Here is an 18,325-nt window from a genome sequence, read left to right as displayed (position 1 = left end):
ACAGACAAACCAACAGGGTAGATTCTGGTGTGAATGAGAGTCACGCTGTAGTACTCAGTCCCTAGTATGCTTAACACAAGAGAGGAGGGTGGGCAGGATGGGATGCAAGGGGCCCCAAATTCCCAGCCTTGCTCTCACCTGAGCGCGCATTGAACAAGCGGATTGGGCCCTAGGGGCCGCTGGGGGGCGACCGAGAGCCCATCCGTTTCCCTTTAAGGCCGGGGCGGAAGACTGCGGTGAAGGGCCTTTGTGTCGGCGGGATAGAAATAGGCCCGCCCCTTTAAGAGGGAGGAGACGCTGAGTGGCGGCGGCTTCGAAAGCGGCCTAGGACGCCAGCCCGCAGCTTCCCGACCACCCACCTTCGGCCGCCACCTGGGTTGCAAAGACGCCTCTCTCCGAGCTCGCCCCAGAGACTCTGTCGCCCGGACTCTGACCCTGCCACCTGGGCCAAGGCCGAGGCCCTGGTGACCCCTAGAGTCGGGGTCTGCCCGGCCAAGCCGCGGCCGGAGACTGCCGGCCGTCGCCATGGTAATGCCCTGCCTGGGACCACCCGACCGCCCGGTCCCCAGGCCTCAAGGACCTGCCTTCCGGGTTCCACCCCCTTCCCCGTGCGAGCTGCAGGGCCGGGTTAGGGTTTAGGGGAGAGCTCGGTGGGATCGGGAGGCCTGGGCCCTAGTCAGGTCTCGACATGGACACGCCCGGACCCGCAGGGAAGGTCTCTCCACTCACCTCCCTCTGGGCCTCAGTTTCCCGCCTCTTGCCTTCCATTTCATCTTGGAGGACTCCTGTTCATCTTTCCCGGTGTGCTCAAACGTCACGCCTCTTGGGCCCTCCCTCTCCCCATAACCCTTCCAGTCTGATCCTTGACGTTCCGGGATAGGTCTCCCGAACTATAGCTCTTGCTGCTCTGACGTCTGGGGTTAGGCACAGCCCTTGACTCTAGGAGTGACACACTTGTAATGTTGGCCACAGCAGCCCTGCTGCCCAGAAAGAAGGAACTGAACTGTGGACTGGGAGGCATCCCACCCTCCTGGGACCCTAGCTTTTGGGTGTTGGATTAGATAAAATGCACTGGCTTGACTTTCAGAATCAAGGCCACTAGGCTGGGCATGCTTGGATTTATGGGAGTGTCCCTTATGTTTGACAAAGGTTCCAAACGCCAAACCTTTGGGATGTTGCAAAATCCTTAGGCCCATGTGCACAGTTCTGGGTCTAAAGAATGACGCAGGCTCCCGTGGGCAGTCTTCTCTTTGCTTCCTCCCTCTTACTACAAGATTAATGCAAATGGACCTGAGTGAATTATTTTACAAGAAAGGATTCTAAGTCATCTAAGTCTTTAAGTAAACCCCATCTCTTCTCTCCTCATCCCTTATTCCTCCCCCCAACACTAGCAGAAAAACAAACAAACAGAAAACAGTAAACCTGATGGTCTTGTTAGAATTGGGAAAAAGCAGAGTGAGGACAGAATGTACTTGCAAATGGTATTTCTCCTCCAACCTCAATTGCTTTGTTTTCCTTTCAGGCATGCAGTCTGCAGAAGCTGTTTGCTGTGGAAGAGGAGTTTGAAGATGAGGTAAGGAAGTGCTGGTGAACAGAGATGGCAGCGAAGGTCTTAAGATGTAAACACCCAGGCCCAGAACCCAAGTTTCCTTTTACTTGACATGTATATCTTTTTTTGTCTGTGAGAGGCTGAGAAATGATGAGAAATGTAAACAACCCACTTAACTGTCTTAGAAACAAATGAAAAACCAGAAAGATGAGCTGCTTAATTGTCATATTTTTAAATTATAAGGGCCCTTGCCTGGAAGCTGTGTCACGTGGATGACTGGATTCACCTTCACGATGACATACTTTTTTTTTTTATATAAAGTTATTTATTTATTCATTTGTTTTTTGGCTGCATTGGGTCTTCGTTGCTGCAGGCGGGCTTTCTCTAGTTGCAGCTAGCGGGGGCTGCTCTTTGTTGGGGTGTGTGGGCTTCTCATTGCGGTTGCTTCTCTTCGTTGTGGAGCACAGGCTCTAGGCGTGCGGGCTGCAGTAGTTGTGGCACGCGGGCTCAGTAGTGGTGGCTCGCAGGCTCTAGAGCGCAAGCTCAGTAGTTGTGGCACATGGGCTTAGTTGCTCTGCTGCATGTGGGATCTTCCTAGACCAGGGCTCAAACCCATGTCCCCTGCATTGGCAGGTGGATTCTTAACCACTGAGCCACCAGGGAAGCCCCTCAATGACGTACTTGATGTGGGAAGAAGGTTTAGGGAGAGTCAGAGACAGCACAGTTACTGGACAGCAGGAGGCCCAGGGTCACCAACTGGCTACCTGAGCCAGGGCAAAGTACTGCGTTCTGTGGCCTTCCATTTTCTCTCCTATCCCATGATGGCCGTTCTTCTGCCACAAACATTCTTCCCTTCCCCCTCTCTCCTCAGAAGATGACACGTTAGACTAGATCTGAAGCTGGCATGTTAGAATCACCTCTGCCAAGGCCCTGCCACACACCAGTTATATCAGAATTTCTGGGAATGGGCCCAGGCAGGGGTATTTCTAGTCTCTGGGTGCAGCCAGAGACCACTGAACTAGTGATCTGCACAGCTGTCTTCCCACTCAGATTTAACAGATATAGTTTCATCTAGGAGGCCCAAAATTGCTATCTCAAATCCTTTTCAGAAAGAAACAGGATTTAAGTGAGTAAATCTCCAAAAGATAAATTAAATTGCTTAAGAATACAGCACCAGGGACTTTCCTGGTGGTGCAGTGGTTAAGAACCCTCCTGCGAATGCAGGGGACACGGGTTCCATCCCTGTTCCGGAAAGATCCCACATGCTGCAGAGCGACTAAGCCCGTGCGCCACAACTACTGAGCCTGCTCTCCGGAGCCCACGAGCCACAACTACTGAGCCCGCGTGCCCTAAAGCCCGAGCTCCGCAACAAGAGAAACCACTGCAGTGAGAAGCCCGCGCACTGCAACGAAGAGTAGCCCCTGCTCTATGCAACCAGAGAAAGCCCGTGTGCAGCAACGAAGATTGAACGCAGCCAAATAAATAAATGAATAAATAAATAAAAAAGAAAGAATACAACACCAACAGCCAGGATGGCCTCCTGACTCCAGTCTAATGTACATGGAAACTATTAAACTACATTTATAGAATAGAGTTGCTCTAGTTTATCAATAACAAGCCACTCAAACCTACTTTTTTGTCTCCCAGTGATGTGCTTTAAAAATCACGTTTAGAATTTGTCCCGATGCCTAATTCGTGCCTAGTGAGATGGTGAATGCTGCACCCGGGACGCTTCTGGCAGCCACAGTCCCACGCTTCCCTTCCTTTGAGGCTTTTGGAACCCGAGGTTTAAAGGGAAAAACAGACCTTCCTCAGACCTCTTAAAATTCCATCTCTGGCTTGTCTCATTCATTGAGGCCCCAAGACATAGTGACAAAGGCACTAACAGGTTCCAGTCCTGGTTCTGTGAAGTTACTTAACCTCTCTGAGTCTCCATTTCTGTATCCATAAAACAGGGACAATAATAGTACCTCTTCATAGGGTCATCATGAGAACTCATGGTGAGAATTCTGGTAAAATGTTTACATGGTACCTGGCACCCAGGGAGGTTTTTCAAATGTTAGATGTTTTGTTATCACTTGGGGACTTGATTTTTGTTTTTACAAATAATTCAAAACTGCCAGCTTTGTCAAGGAGATATGTATGCGTCCTTGTCTTTGTCTTTCAGCCTTGGAGATGTGTAATTACAGGCTGAAAAAAATGACCCTCCTGGGTCTTACCAGGTCATGGTAGGACTGCTAGGCTAGTAATGGAATTAAGAGTGAAGGACTCTGACAGCTCAAGTTTCTGTTCCATGACCAGTCCCTTTCCCCCTTCCCAAGACAGATGACATCATGTCTGAGAGTCAGCTCTTCAGCGGAAAAGGGCTCCATCAACTCCCAGGGTCATCAGGATTTTATTGCTGCTGTAATTATAATACTATTATTACTAAGTCCTAAGGTAGTCCTGTTAGAGTATGCTACTCTCCTGATAATACACGAAGCAAGAAAGATCCTTTCTCTAGCCTGGACAGTCCAGTGCAGCAGCAGGGGGTGGGGGTGGAGGGGACCTTCCTGTCAGTTAAATCAGCATTTCTGACACCTTCGGAACAGGTCTGTTGCTCTTGAAGGTGTCAATCTCACCTTGCTTCCCAACCGGAATCCATACTTAATTTACCTTGCCTGAAAAGCTATATTTAACTTCTGTCTATTTTGCAGGCTCCAAGGACTCTCTGGCTTACTGAAGACTAAGCGTGTGCGTGTGTGTGTGTGTGTGTGTGTGTGTGTGCGTGTGCATGCGCGCGTGTGTATGTATGTGTGTGTGCGCGCGCGTGCACGCGCGTGTGTGTGTGTGTGGTGGGGGTGAGGAGTGGGTGGAGGACAGGCAGCAGGACCAGATGGGTAGAGCCCTAGTGCACAGGCTCGACACCACAAAGCTAATTTCCTTGAGATGGGTGTGTGACCTTGGATGATTTGTTTGACTCCTGGGTGACCTGGTTCCTTTGCTTCTCCTACTGCTCCCCCAACTGCCACCACCATCCCTCCCCACCCCCCACCTGAGACTGAAGAAAGAGAGAAGCTACCTGAAGACTTAGCCTTAGAATGTGTCTGGTAGAAGCCTCATTGTGGGCTCCTGGGCAAGGTCAAAGGTGGTGAGAGAGTCCACCACTGCCTTTCACACCTTGGTTTCTTGTTTGTGTGTATCTGCACACACAGACACACCACATGCCCGAAACAGTAAAAGCAGAGTGTTTCTTGATTTCCAGATGCCAAGACCTGCTGTCTCTGCTTCTTTGCAGGATTTTTTGTCAGCTGTGGAGGATGCAGAGAACCAGTCTGCTGGCTCACGGCCTGTGAATGCTGGGTGCCTGAGACCTGTCTCTTCCCGGCCACAGGAGGCCCAGCTCCTGCCATGCCCCACTGCTCCTTCAGAGGCTGCGGGCCTGCCAGCCCTGGGACTCCGCCTTTCTACCTCCGGCATGCCCAGGGCCGTTGGGGGTCCACCTTCCACAGGAGCAGCTCCTCTAAGGCCTGTCTCAATGTCCAGTAGCTGGACTCGCAATCAGGGAAGAGTGACACTGACAGAAGTGCTCAGTGAGACCCCAGTAAGACCCCAGTCCTCAGTCTCCCACCCCCAGCTCACCTTCAGGAGCAAACAGCAGGTGATTGGTGGCTTTGAGGGGCCTGAACAAGATGAATTTGATAAGGTCCTGGCAAGCATGGAGCTGGAGGGCCCCGGCATGGAGCTGGAATTTGGAGTTAGCGGTGAGGCCACAGGAATCCTGCCCACCTGGCGGTGGGAGGACGCAACATTGGCTAAAAAGGCCCGGGCAGCTGATCTGAGCAGACCTTGCCAAAAGGGGCCCATGCCTGCAACCCACATAACTGGTATCCCGTCAGCCCGGGATGCGACCCCGGATCCTGTTGTCCGCTGTGGGACTCCACAGTCCCGCTTGAGGCCTGGTGCCACGGGTAACCTTCCTGTCCCAACTGCCTCAGTGGTTCGCGGTCAGCAACCCCATTGGGAAGTCTCTCCCGATGGTCCCCCTCCTCAAGCACCCCAGCCTCTCCAAGCTGCTGGCAGGCTCATTCAGAGCAGCCCTCAAAATCACTTCCCTGGTCAGCCATTCCAGTCTCCAAATGCCTGCTTAACTGGCAAACCTCATTTTCTTACACCACGAACTCCCAACTCAAGCTGTGCTACTCCCTCAAGGACTATCTCTGGATTATTTCCTCGGGGGCCCTTCCGGCCCCGAGCTCCAGCGTCTTCTGTCGAGTCTCCTGTCAGCACCCTGAAGGGCCCCCGTCCTTCCCCAGTCCCTCAAGCTGCTCTGCAGACGCCCATCGTCACGAACCACCTGGTGCGGCTGGTCACTGCTGCCAACCGGACACCCCAGCAGTCCACCTGCACCTCCACCCGCGCCAAAACGCGCCGCTTCCCCGGCCCAGCAGGGCTCCTGCCTCACCAGGTGAGTGACAGCTTCTCTCTGGCCAGAGCCGGAGCTCCCCAGGCTGCTGGGGGCCCAGGAGAGCAGCAGAGTCCCAGAGGATCTTCACGCCCCCCAGGAAGAGGAGGAAGGAAGTGCAGAGAGGGAGCGTTTCCAAAGCTGTGGAGGAAGTCAGAAGAAGTGGGAAGAATTGAATGCTTGAAAACCCACATGTGAGACAGATGCTTAAGGCTTGAGAATGTCACAATTTCCATACGTTTGTTGAGCATCTACTGTTTCCTAGCACCAGGGCAGGAAGATTCATTCACTTATATTTGCTAAGGACTGGTATGTGTTGGGCGCTTTGCTTGGACCTGAGAATACAGAGATTAACATAGAAATAATTCCCGTCCTAAGGAGTTTCCAGGAGACCGGAAGAAGCAGACACAAACAAACGATTACACATAAAAGGCACAGGGAGAGTAGAGGTCATTCCCTGGGTGCTGGGGAGACGCTGGGCTCCTTGGGCTTGCTGCGTGGGCTCTGGAGGGATGAGTAGGAGGTTTACGGAGGTGTGTGTCGGAAGGCTGTGTCCTGGAGGACATTTCAGCAGTGGAAAGACGGGAGAGCGTGTGCAAAGGCACAGATGCTCTGGGAGATCCACAGAATCACTGGTAGCTGGTGTGTGGGGTCAACGTGGGGGAGTTGGGGCTGAGCTGTGTGTGTAGTTTTCGGCAGCAGTGGAGAGACGGGGTCCATCAGACTACTCTTGGATCAGATCCCAGATAATTGGACTCTGAGGATCTGGTCTGGTTGTGATAGGTTACCCCCTTTCCTCACATTTGAAGGGTGTTGGAAACAATTCCTACCTGTTAACTTGCTCTTCCCTGGCACTTTAAGAGAAATCCAAGGAGACCGTGTACATTCCTCCTGGGATGGATCTCTGTAGGGAAGGATGAGGTCCCTGAGAAGGGGTTTGGGGAAGGCTGCCCTTTTACTCATCTCAGGCCTTTCTATTCAAGTCATCGCCCCCTTCAGGAAGCCCTGGGGTTTGTTCCTGGGCCAGCTCTAGCTTCCTCACACTCCCAAAACGATCCCCAAAACATCTTTTTTGAGCTGCCAACAAGGCTCCTGAGACTTCGTTAGGAGAGATGTACTATGTGTTAATTGTCCCTGATAGTTTCCTGAACTCATTATGTAACCCAGACAAGAAGCTGTACTTGTAAATAACAGCTGCTGAGCTTGCTCTCGTCTCCTCCTCCTCTCTCCCCTTGTAGCACAGTGGGAAAAATCTGGACGACATCATGGTTTCCACGCCCCAGACTCCGACTCATGGTGCTCGGGCTAAATTCCGGACAGAGGTAACTAATTCCATGCAAATGTTAACTTCCTGGGGATCATTTAGGAGTGAGGGACATCCCTACATGTTTCAGTAGCTGAGAATCAGTCTGTGCTGCTCGGCCTGTTCCCTGGGATCACACACCACGGGGCATTTGGGGAGGTGGTGATTTTCCTGGCATAAAGTGAAGCCTATCCTGATGCCAGAGGGGTGTGAACCGATACCATGAGTCCAGCCTTCTTTCCCAGATAAGAAAGAAAGGCCCAGCTAACTCCATCTTCCCTCAGAGGAGGAGAGTGTAATCGCTGTCAGGAAATTGTATCTCAGGAACCCTGCCTTTCAGGTTTCTGGGAATCAAGCTGGGAAGGATCTGGCTTCATCTTGCCTCTGGTGGGTTCCCTCTTGGTGGGTGAGACCCAGCCTCCCTCCTCCCTGGGATTCTGGTTGACCTGCTCCGCTCCCAGACCCACTTCTGCTTTTAATTCTCTCTAGAAGTTTTTCTCTTTGCTGTAGCTCTGCAGATCCACCAGTCCATTTCAGCTCCAAAGCAATAAATACTCACCTGGATTCAAAGCATTTTTTAATATAAGAAGGTGAATAGTTAAAGCCAGAGGCATCCCAAATAAAATATAATTGGTTTCAAAATTGCCTGGAAAACTATAAATATTTGTGGGGGCTCCCTAGCCCTAAGACTTTGCAAGTCCATTGTAAGAGACAAGCATAGATAGCCTTTTGCATTAATGTAATTAAAGTCAGGGCCTGATTTAAAGTAAACTGAGTTAAGAGTACCTTTGCTATTGCTTCTCAGTGAAAGACGTGATATGCCACAAGGTTTCACACATCATTTTCTGAACTTGGAGATACATGAAGGGGGAGAGTGTGGCCACCGTGCTGTAGGGAGTTCGCCCTTGCCTCTCCCACCCCTCCATCCCAGCTCAGTCAAGGCCTCTAGCAAAGCGGACCTGTTAATGCAGGCTCCCCTTCTGCTCTGTTGTGCCAGATTGTTACTAGTTCCCAGGCATCGGTGGAGGAGGACTTTGGGCGAGGGCCCTGGCTGACCATGAAATGTGCTCTGGGCCTGGATGAGAGAGACCCTACCTGTTTCCTCTGTACCTACAGCATCATCATGGTGCTGCGGAAGGTAAGGGTCCTGGGTGCTGAGACCCAAAGGGAAGACCATTTTTATCCCTTTCACCAACCTCCTGCCCTGCTCCACCTTAGGAAAGGGGCTCTTTGTTTGCTCCCTGCTACCCCACGCCTGTCTCTGAGTGGCAACATGAAGCCCCTTTGGTTGTATCTTCCACTCACCTGCCTTTTCACAGTATCTGGCATAGGTGGAGGTGGGTTATGGGCATGTGTCTGCACATCTGGGCCCTGAATGGGGTAGGGTAAACACTGCTACCCCTAGAGTTCCCCAGAGGTCAAAGGTCACGTGCAGACTCATGTTAGTACATGTGCTGACGTATTCCTGCCTGTGGCCTGTGTGGTGGAGCTCTGTATGAACACACACACATAAACACACAAAAGAAAGGAGGCAGGGCAGACAAATGAAAGGCTCACCAGCTTCGGGTCTGCCAGAGGGAGATGGGATGAGCCCTTTAAACTGCCCCTTTGTCCTCTGAAAAGGAAGATCATCACCACACCACACCAGTGCTCTGCCCCCCTCCCTGGGTTGCCCTGGCACACTTGGGAAACTTACAGGTGGGACGTGGCTGGCTCAGCAAATGCCTCTCCTTGTAACCAGGCAGCCCTGAAGCAGCTACCCAGGAACAAAGTCCCCAACATGGCAGTGATGATCAAGTCCCTGACTCGGAGCACAGTGGACGCCAGTGCGGTTTTCAAGGACCCCACGGGTGAGGAGTTAAGTCCTGGGAGTGTCTGATGAGTGGCCGCGTTGAGTTCAGGAGGTGAGGAGGAGCCCCCCTCTCCATTTGCAGCTAGGAAAATTGAGGCAGTCTACAGCCCCCTTCCCAGCCAGGGCCCAAACCAGTCGCTGTGCTGCCCTTGACCCTGACACTGATGGGCGGCGTGGTGTTTGCAGGAGAGATGCAGGGCACGGTGCACAGGTTGCTGCTGGAGACACGCCAGAATGAGCTGAAGCCTGGCTCAGTGCTGCTGCTAAAGCAGGTACGGGAGCTCCAGATGGGGACCTGCTCTCCCGCCTCCCGCCCTGGAGAAAGCCCCTGGTTGTCCCTCTGGCTCCCTGCCCTCCCAGGGCCCAGGCAGAGAGTGGCTGCCCTGGTGCAAGACCCTGGCTCACTGGAGCCGAGTAAAGGCCTGACTGCCATCCTTCAGGGGGCAGATGGGGGTGGGGGTTGTGCTGTGAGGGGCCGAGGACGGGGTACGCGGTTCTACTCTGGCACCAGGGCTGTGGCAGGAGTGATTTCTGTGACCCTGGTGCAGAGGCTAGCAAGGCTGAGGCAGGCGGGACTGGGTGGCCGTCCGGCAGCACCTAGCGCTCTGTCACGACGTTGGACACCTTCCCCCCCTTTCTCTACTCCAGATCGGAGTGTTCTCTCCTTCACTCCGAAATCACTACCTCAACGTGACGCCCAACAACCTGGTCCACGTTTATAGCCCAGATTCTGGGGATGGGAACTTCCTCAAGCCATCTCAGCCCTTCCCCAAGGTAAGAGGAGCAAGATGGAGTGGGGATGGGTAGAGCCGCTTTCCGCCTGGGTCTTCTGATTTCTTCCCCTCCTCTATCCTGGGGAGCAGGGATGTGAAGTGGACAGTTGCCCTGAGGTGAAAAGATGCCCTTTGGGGACAGGGCCATCTCCTCCTGTCCCTGGTCCAGCCACCTGCCAGATGGCACAGTAACAGGACCTAGAGGAGCAGCTGGCTTCTGGGTGGATCCCTGAGTGTCTGATGGCAGACCTGAACGTCAGAGAGCATGGGAGTCACTTGAGAACTAACCGAGTTGAGGGTCCACGACGGGGTGGGGCCCTCAGTGAGTGACTGAGGGTTGGATTTGCTGCAGGTGGCAGTACAGAGAACAGACAGCTACAGATGGTCAGGTGAGCCAGCACTTGCTCTGCATCTTCCCTCCTGGTTTCCACCTCTGCTAGGTGAGGGGGCGCCGGCCCAGAACTCCTTTGGGAACCAAGGGAGGCTGGGTTCCAGGCAGCTCCACTCCAGGGTGAGGGTGCAGGGCCCGGCCTTGACTTGACACACAGTGTCCCGTCTGTGGCCACCCCCACCTTCCTGGGATCCTGGGTTGTCGTCATGACCTGGCCTGGGGATCAGGAGACCTAGGTTATGGCCCTGCTCTGCTGGAAATTTGTAACATGACCTTGGGCAAGTCCTGTCCCCTCCCCTGCTGTTACTTTGTCTATAAAATGAGTGGGTTAGACTCGATGACATCTAGTCAAGTTACATGTTTAGTTCTAACTTGCTGCTTCTCATCTTTCTCCCTAACCTTCTTCATTCTCTCAATATCACCCCACTTCTAAAAACAGCATCTTGATTTCCATTTTTTTTTTTTTAATTATTTTTTTGGCTGCGTTGGATCTTCGTTGCTGCGCATGGCTTTCTCTAGTTGTGGCGAGCGGGGGCTACTCTTCACTGCAGTGCGCAGGCTTCTCATTGCAGTGGCTTCTAGTTGCGGAGCGTGGGCTCTAGGGCACACGGGCTTCAGTAGTTGCAGCGCGTGGGCTCAGTAGTTGTGGCTTGCAGGCTCAGTAGTTGTGGCGCATGGGCTTAGTTGCTCCACGGCATGTGGGATCTTCCCGGACTGGGGCTTGAACCTGTGTCCCCTGCATTGGCAGGTGGATTCTTAACCACTGCGCCACCAGAGAAGTCCCATCTTGATTTCCTTTTAAATTTCAAGTCACCCCAGGAATTCCCTGGTTGTCCAGTGGTTAGGACTCTGTGCTTCCACTGCAGGGGGCATGGGTTTGATGCCTGGTCAGGGAACTAAGATCCCACTCGCTGCGAGGTGCGGCCAAAAAAAAAAAATGAAATGGTACAGAATAAAGCAATGTGAAACTGACCCTTCTCCACTTCCATTCCCTAGGGCTAACCATGGTTAACAGGTTTAATTACTAATTTTAATTACCTGTTCATATATTAGCTAGTTTGGGGATTGTTAACAGCTCATTTTTAACTCCAGGCTAACTCCTCAGCATAATTCTGAATGGTGTCTTCACTCTCTGCTCCAGTTATAGAGATTCCCTAAAACATCAGATACCAGCAGAATTAGAAAAGAAAATCAGCCAAAAGTTTTCTGTTTTCTTTTATTTTTTTAACTGTCTGCTGTTTGGGGTGTTTGGCGTTTCAGCTCCCTCCCCACAGCATGGGCCTGGGTGACTGGCCGCTGCCACGTTCCTCTCTCCTGTCTTTCCTGAGTCCCCACCTATTCCTTTGAGGTTGTTTGCGCAGAACTGTCCAGAGGGATTTCAGGGGCACAGGTATTGGTAACCAGATCCTCTGTCCCCAGGATCCAGGAAGCTTCCATGAAAGCCTCCAGCATGAGACCGAGAAGCCTGGGAAAGGCCTCAGAATAGCACAGAACCCAGAGGCAGGGGCAACACCTAAGAAAGAACTCCCAGAAGCAGGTAAGGCTGTCAGCCCACCCAGGAGCAAAAGAGGTTCTCCTTCTATTTCCTCTTGAATAGCTCAGCCAGATTGTTCTGGCTGCATCTTGTTCCTCCTCCTGTGAATCTTTGGACCTTACAGAATCTTAACAGAAATCAGATGTGGTGTGTTCTCTGGCGAGGCTGCAGGCCACAAACTAATTAACACAAAGAATGTGAACCGAAGCTCCCCAGTTTCCAGGCCATGTGCTGTTAGCCACAGGGGGAGATAGACTGGTACCATCCTTGAGTCTTCTGTGGGCTGATGGCCAGACCTCAGAGGCAGATTCCCCCATAGTGACTAAGCTCCAAGGCCCTCCAGGTGGTGCTGAGGGGTCAGACATCCATGTGGTTAGGGTGGGACCAGGATACAGACCTGAGAGGCCCAAATACAGACTTTTTAGGGGAGGGCCAGCTTGTTCCTCAGGAGAGAGCCTTACCCAGGTGAAGCTAACACAGTCCAGGTCTGGTCCTTAGCTCTTTGATTCCATAAATTCAACCCTGTTTGGCCCCAAAGTTCATGGGATTATGGATAGGTGTCTCGACGTTAACCAAATTCACAGTAGACCAATGGATAAACCACAAAGCCCATTTATTTATATTGTATGAAAAAGTATCTACCCTATATGCTGGAATCTTCTCTAGAATCTTGCACTGTCTCCTTGTAAGTCAGCTTGATGACAAGCCGAACCATCATCAGAAGGTTGCTGGTGGTCATAGTATAAGAGTGAGGCGAGTTGCCTGTAGAATGTGTGGTTGGTGTCATATCTCCACTGTAGGGACAGACCTGCCAGGCGGCAGCTGCTGGTGGTGGCCGGGCAGCGCTAGGAGACACAAATGCGGATTCCTACTATGATTCCCATTTTCCTAGGCTCACTCCCCTTCATTTAACCTAGTGTTTCTTCAGACGGTCACAGTGTAGCTAGTGAGGGGCAACTTTTTTTGTTATAATCAAATTCCAGTCCTGCTTCCCTGAGTACAGTGCTGGTCACCCCAGTTAAATTTGAATGTCCCCAAACTGACTTCTGTCCTTCCAGCAGCAGCGTTTATTGAGTGCTCTGTGCCAGACTGGGAGCTGGCCTCTGCAGGTATAGTTTCCAGCCTGACTGACTCTAGGGCTGCCTGATCCCATCCATTCAGTGGGAGTTTTCTAGTTGGAAGCTATGGCTCTGGTGTCAAAGGGATGCTACTTGGGGAAGTTGTTGACCTCTTTAAACCCTGTTCTCTCAGGTAAAGTGGGGATTATAGCACGAACTACCACGAGATGCCCTCTAAAGGGGCCCTGTGAGACCGAAATGAAGTGATGAGTATAACGTGTGCAGCCCTGTGCCCGGCACCCAGCGTGCCCCCGGTGCGCGTTAGCTGCCCTTGTTAACAGTCAGAGTAGCAGTAGGGCTTACTGAGGTCAGCTCTGTTTCCAAGTTCTCAGACAGAAGCACCCCATCCAAGAACTGTAGTCAGGGACAGATACTTTTGTCCCCTCTGCCCACAAGGCACTTTGGGGGAGGGGACGATGATGTCTCCCGCTCTGCCGATGAGAAACCAGGTTAATGAACTGTGTGATTCTGAACACATCTAATGACTTTTCCTGGCCTTCTTTCTCCCTCTGTCCAACGCAAAGGTTGCACTAGGGGACCTCTGAAGCCTTTCTGCTCAGGCACTGTACCTCTGGATGGGAAGAGGAGCCATGAAGGCCCAGGGGGAGCCTCTTTCTTAGCAAAGTGGCCCAGGCGTTTTGCCTCTGCCTTTTGTTGCGTGTGGGTATGTGGGGAGCAGAGGGGAGGTGGAAGGCGGGCCGGCCTCAGGCCCATCAGTGTGGGTGCTGGCGGCCGGGCGAGCCACCTCCCTGACAGCCCTCCCGAGGGGCGGGAGCTTTGGCTCTGAGTCACGTGGAGCCCTAATATTATCACTAAGTCTCCCTGCCCTCTCTATCCACCCCCCCGCCGCAGATGACCTAGATGGACTCCTGAGCGAGCTCCCTGAGGACTTCTTCTGTGGGACCAGCAGTTGGGACTCCCCCAAGGCAGGGCACCCGCCATGAGCCGGCAGCCTCTCAGCACCCAGGCAAAGCTCTGGTTGTGTCTGATCACGTCCCGGGGAGAGAGGAAGACCAACACAATTGGAAAACAAAGTTCCGGGACTTCTCTGGCTGCTCCCACCCTGGACACTTACCCTGAGAACACCCTCGTCCCTCGGATTCTGCAGTGCCGTCACTTTGGGTCTTCCTTTGGCAACCGGAACTCTTCCCAGGATCAACTCTCCGGCTCTACTGTCCTCCAGGCCCTCGGGTGCATATTCCTTCTCCTCCTCCAACAGGGAAGGTGTGCATTCTCCCACCTCAGCTTGAATTTAGAGGATGCTGGGCCTGGTCCCTTTACTCCCTAGTCCGCGGACAGCTGAGGAGCTAAGGGGAGCCGCACCACAGCAGTGGCGACCTGTCCCTCTGGACAAGGAAGGAACGCTCAGACTTCCCTCTGCTTTGTCTCTTGAGGCCTGTAGCTGGCCAGCTCACCTGTGCCCAGGGCTCCCAGGTGCGGGGGCAGGAGTATGGCTGAGGTGCCTTATTCTGAAATAAAGCAGCCGTCTGCTTCACCCACCTCCCTTGTTTCCAGCCTCGCTGCTCCTTGTTCTGTCTGCCCTACCAGTGGTACCTTGGCCAGGGCAGAGCCAAGCCACTCGTTTTCTCTCTCTCTCTCCTTTTTTTTTACTATAAACTTTTTCTCGTAGACAGTTTTAGATTTATAGAATTATTGCGAAGACGTCACAGGGAGTTCTCATATACCCCACACCTAGTCTCCCCTATTGCTGCCATCTTACATTAGTATGGTAGATTTGTTGCAACTAAAGAACCAGTATTGATACATTATTATTAACTGAATTCCATACTTTATTCACATTACTCAGTTTTCCCCTGATGTCCTTTTTTCTCTTCCAGGATCTCACGTTACATTTAGTCATTGTGTCCCTTTAGGTTCTTCTTGGCTGCGGTAGTTTCTCCAACTTTCCTTGTTTCTTAATGACCTTGACAGCTTCGAGGAGCGCAGGTCCGGCATGTTGTCGGATGTCCCTCTATGGGAATTTGTCTGGTGTGCCTTCATGATTAGACTGGGGTTATGTGTTTGAGGGAGGAAGACCTCAGAGGTAAGGTGCTTTTCTCATCACATCATATCAAGGGTTGGTGTTGACATTGATCACCTGGCTGAAGTAGGGTTTGTCAGATTCGCCAGATTTCTCCACCGTCAAGTTACTCTTTTTCTCCCTTTACGCACGATACCCTTTGGAAGGAATTCACTCTGCTGCCCACACTTAAGGAATGAGGAGTTACGTTCTACCTTCTTAAGGGCAGAATATCTACATGGATTATTTGGAATTCTTCTGCATGGGAGATTGGTCTGTTTTCCCTTATTTTTCGCTCAACCACCCATTTATATCCGTATGGACTCATGGATATTTATTTTATACTTTGGGTTAGAGTCTACTACTACTTTATTAATTTTGTTGCCAAGCAACTCTTCACCACTGTAGCTTCTCTGTACCACTTTTCAGGCAAGAATTGGACAAGGGGTGGGGTGTAAAAGGTCTAATTATACCAAGTTGCCAACCAACCTTGTTTTCCTTTCTGGAATGAAGGGAGGAAAGGAAGATTCTCTCAACACATGGTTGAGGGGGTGTGGGTTAAAGACCCCAGTTTGACAGCCAGCCTCACCTGCCTCTGCCTCAGCCTTCACCAGGCAGCTGTGAGTCAGGGCCTCCAATGGGCTTGGTACGGCTCTGGGAGAAGGTGTTAGTCTCCCTTTTTCCAAAGAAAAGCTGATCCCACGGATCCCAGTCTCAAAGCTGAAGTGAGCAAGTGCTTTAGGAACTCCATGTTCAGCTGGCTGCTGGTGGCAGTGGGGCTCCGTTCTAGAAGGCTTTTGTGGCCCAAGCCCAGGAACAAGAAGGGGCTAATTCACCAGCACTGCCCTTTCACACCCTCACTTGGTCTTCCTACCTGAGCACACCACACACTTCTTTCTCTTCCCTGTGCTGCTAACTCCCCAGCTCTGCCTCTGTAGCTTAGATCTGGGCCAGAGCCCATCTATGCCGGGTGGTCTTCCTGCACCTAAACCACCCGTGCCCCTGGCCTGCGTTGCCCATCCTCACTCAGCCCCCTTGAGCTCTGGTCTCTGCTGCTCGCAATCCTGACAGATGCCCTGGTTTCTTGTGTGCTTCATCCCCCTACAGGCTCTGAGCTCCCAGAAGGCAGGCTGGGTATCCAGTTGCCTGGCACTGTTCCTGCCAGTAAAACTGGGCTCCCTGTGGGTTCATGTGTGGGTTGAAGTAAAGGCCTCAGGAAGTTAATGCTGAGGATAGTTTTTCTGCCCTCAGGAAGTTAAGGCTAAGGACAGGGGACAGAACATATGGTAGCTCTGAGGACTGATCTGTAGTCAGAGCACCTTCAGGCCTGTAACAAGAAGGCTGCAGAGAGGCTGGGGAGGTCAGAACAGCCTCAGGCCCCGCTGACCATGACTACTGTGAACCTCGGGAGAAGGCCCCTCTTGGCCCCATCCCACTTTGCCAGCTCCCAACCCTGGGAACCCAGCTGTGGGTGCTCAGCTGGGCTGTTGGCAGGGCAATTAAAACATCGAATGGGTGCCATTCTCTGAGGATAGAGGCGCCTTTCTCTGAGGATCTCCAAGCCCTCGCTGGGCGTGATCTCATTCCTCCTCTGGGATCCCGCACCCTGGAATACCACCAAGAGGCTGGGGCCAGAGTGGGTGAACAGCAGGGTAAGGGCAGAGCTGGAAACAGCCCAGGCTGCTGCCACCCACTTGGGCAGGCAGATGAGTGTCTGCTCCAGCGGAGAACAGGGGCCCTCAGTCAACGTGCTACACATAAGAGGCCGGCCCGCGACAAGCCAAGGGCTCCTCAACACCATGACAAAATCTACTGTGTACCAGGCCCTGCTGGGTACCAGAACCCCAACTGAATCCATTCAGGTCCTGCTCTGGAGCCCATATCCAGCGCAGCAGGCTGTGGTCCACGGTACATGGGGACGGGCTTGACAAAGCACACGTGAGATCCTCCAGGAGCACGGATTGGGGAGTGGCTGGAACCGAAGGGGTGGGAGACCTGAGCAGGTGTCTCTCACCGCAGGTGACCTTTGAGGTGGACTTTGAGAGATGAGTCAGAAGGGAATTCCAAGCAGAGGGAACGGCAGGGAAAGGCGAGGATCCGTGAGGGGACAGCTGCCTGATGTGAGGCCAAGCCAGGGCATGGGGGTTAGTGGAAAGGGCAGGGCTTGGAAGTCAGCAGACGTTTTCAAGCTAGGAAATGAACTGTTTAGATAGATCCTTCCCTTTGGGCAGTGGAGCAGAGGGGTTGTGGCCAGAGGAGGGAACACCAGGTAGGAGGCAGGGCTGGTCCAGGTTAAAGGCCTTGAGATAGTAACTGAAAATGGGAGAATGGGAGCTGGAAAGTGTGTGTGTGTGTGTGTGTGTGGACCGGGGCAGCCATGGCCTGCAGCCAGGGCGGGATGGGGACAGGCGGACCCTGAGGGGCCAAGGGGCTGCCCGCCACCACCCACTGGCTGAGGAGAGCTTCTGGGGCCAGGGCTGACCTCCCTCCTGCCCTCCCCTTCACTGCTCGGCAGCCAGCACCTAGTGCTGTTTCACGGCCTCATTCTTCCCCCTAGAGGCTCCTGGAAGCACAGCCACTTTGAGTGAGTGGGTTTGTGGCTTGAAGGTCTCCTTGGACCCCAGAGTTGGGAGGTCAAGCCCTTGGTCCTCCTCAGGCAGGCATGTAAGCCCTTTTAGGAGCTGCGGGGGGGAAAAAAAAACCCCTAGCCAAGACTCATTGAAGGCAGTGTTAGGGACCATGCTGTCCTGCTTGGAAGGTGGGGAGAGGCTCTCTCACCAAGGTGCACCATCTACGGAGTCAGACCCACTGTGGTCCTAGTCTGGCTCCCCCCTCACGAGCTGTGACCTTGAGCAAGTGGTCTCACCTTGCTAAGCCTTAAGTTCCTCATCAGTAAAACAGAAATAAGACCGCCCATCTCAGAGGTGTTCAAACTGTGATAATTAGCCGGATCGTATAATTTATTGTCAAAATCAAGCTTGCTGTTTACCCGGGCAAGCCAGAAAATATGTATGGTCACCTGAGTAAAGATGGATATAAAAGTGATTTAAGTACGTTAAGCCCTGTGCCTATATGTGCAGAGTTATTGCTGTTAGTGCAGATGCCAAGAAGAGGTGTTCAAACTCTGACTTGACCTGCCCTTATTTCCTGGGCAGGGGTCTGCCCTCCAGCCAACATCAGAGAGACCTGGGGATTCTGGCTCTCCCTCCCTGTCCTGTCCATTTCCCTGATTGACTGTTTCACTCACCTCGGACCCTGCCAACCCAAGATGCTCACTCCAGAGAAGTGGGGGGATGCGGACCTGGAGCTCAGCTGAGGGCTGGCTCCCCAGTTGGAGGGTA

At 52.7% G+C, this 18,325-nt stretch overlaps 1 protein-coding gene across 6 annotated transcripts; it reads left to right on the top strand.

The window, feature by feature from the left end:
- The first annotated feature begins 301 nt into the window (after window positions 1–301).
- Window positions 302–14,451, top strand: HROB (homologous recombination factor with OB-fold). Of its 6 annotated transcripts, XM_057535245.1 has the most exons (11): window positions 302–528; window positions 1,523–1,573; window positions 4,827–5,996; window positions 7,232–7,315; window positions 8,294–8,434; window positions 9,038–9,146; window positions 9,335–9,420; window positions 9,797–9,922; window positions 11,732–11,849; window positions 13,489–13,628; window positions 13,817–14,451. In XM_057535245.1, exons 1-11 carry the CDS (start codon window positions 526–528, stop codon window positions 13,823–13,825), a joined length of 2,037 nt encoding a protein of 678 aa, XP_057391228.1. In that variant the 5' UTR covers window positions 302–525; the 3' UTR covers window positions 13,826–14,451. The 6 variants fall into 6 exon arrangements, 5 of the variants coding, with proteins under 5 accessions (XP_057391228.1, XP_007180277.2, XP_057391231.1 ...); XM_007180215.2 differs by lacking the exon at window positions 13,489–13,628; XM_057535248.1 differs by lacking the exons at window positions 11,732–11,849; window positions 13,489–13,628.
- Window positions 14,452–18,325: the final 3,874 nt, after the last annotated feature.

Source organism: Balaenoptera acutorostrata, chromosome 20 (genome assembly GCF_949987535.1).
Source record: "Balaenoptera acutorostrata chromosome 20, mBalAcu1.1, whole genome shotgun sequence".
Classification (NCBI taxonomy): Eukaryota; Metazoa; Chordata; class Mammalia; order Artiodactyla; family Balaenopteridae; genus Balaenoptera; species Balaenoptera acutorostrata.
The sequence above is the reverse complement of the archived record's forward strand: the minus strand, read 5'-3'. Positions and strand labels throughout refer to the sequence as shown.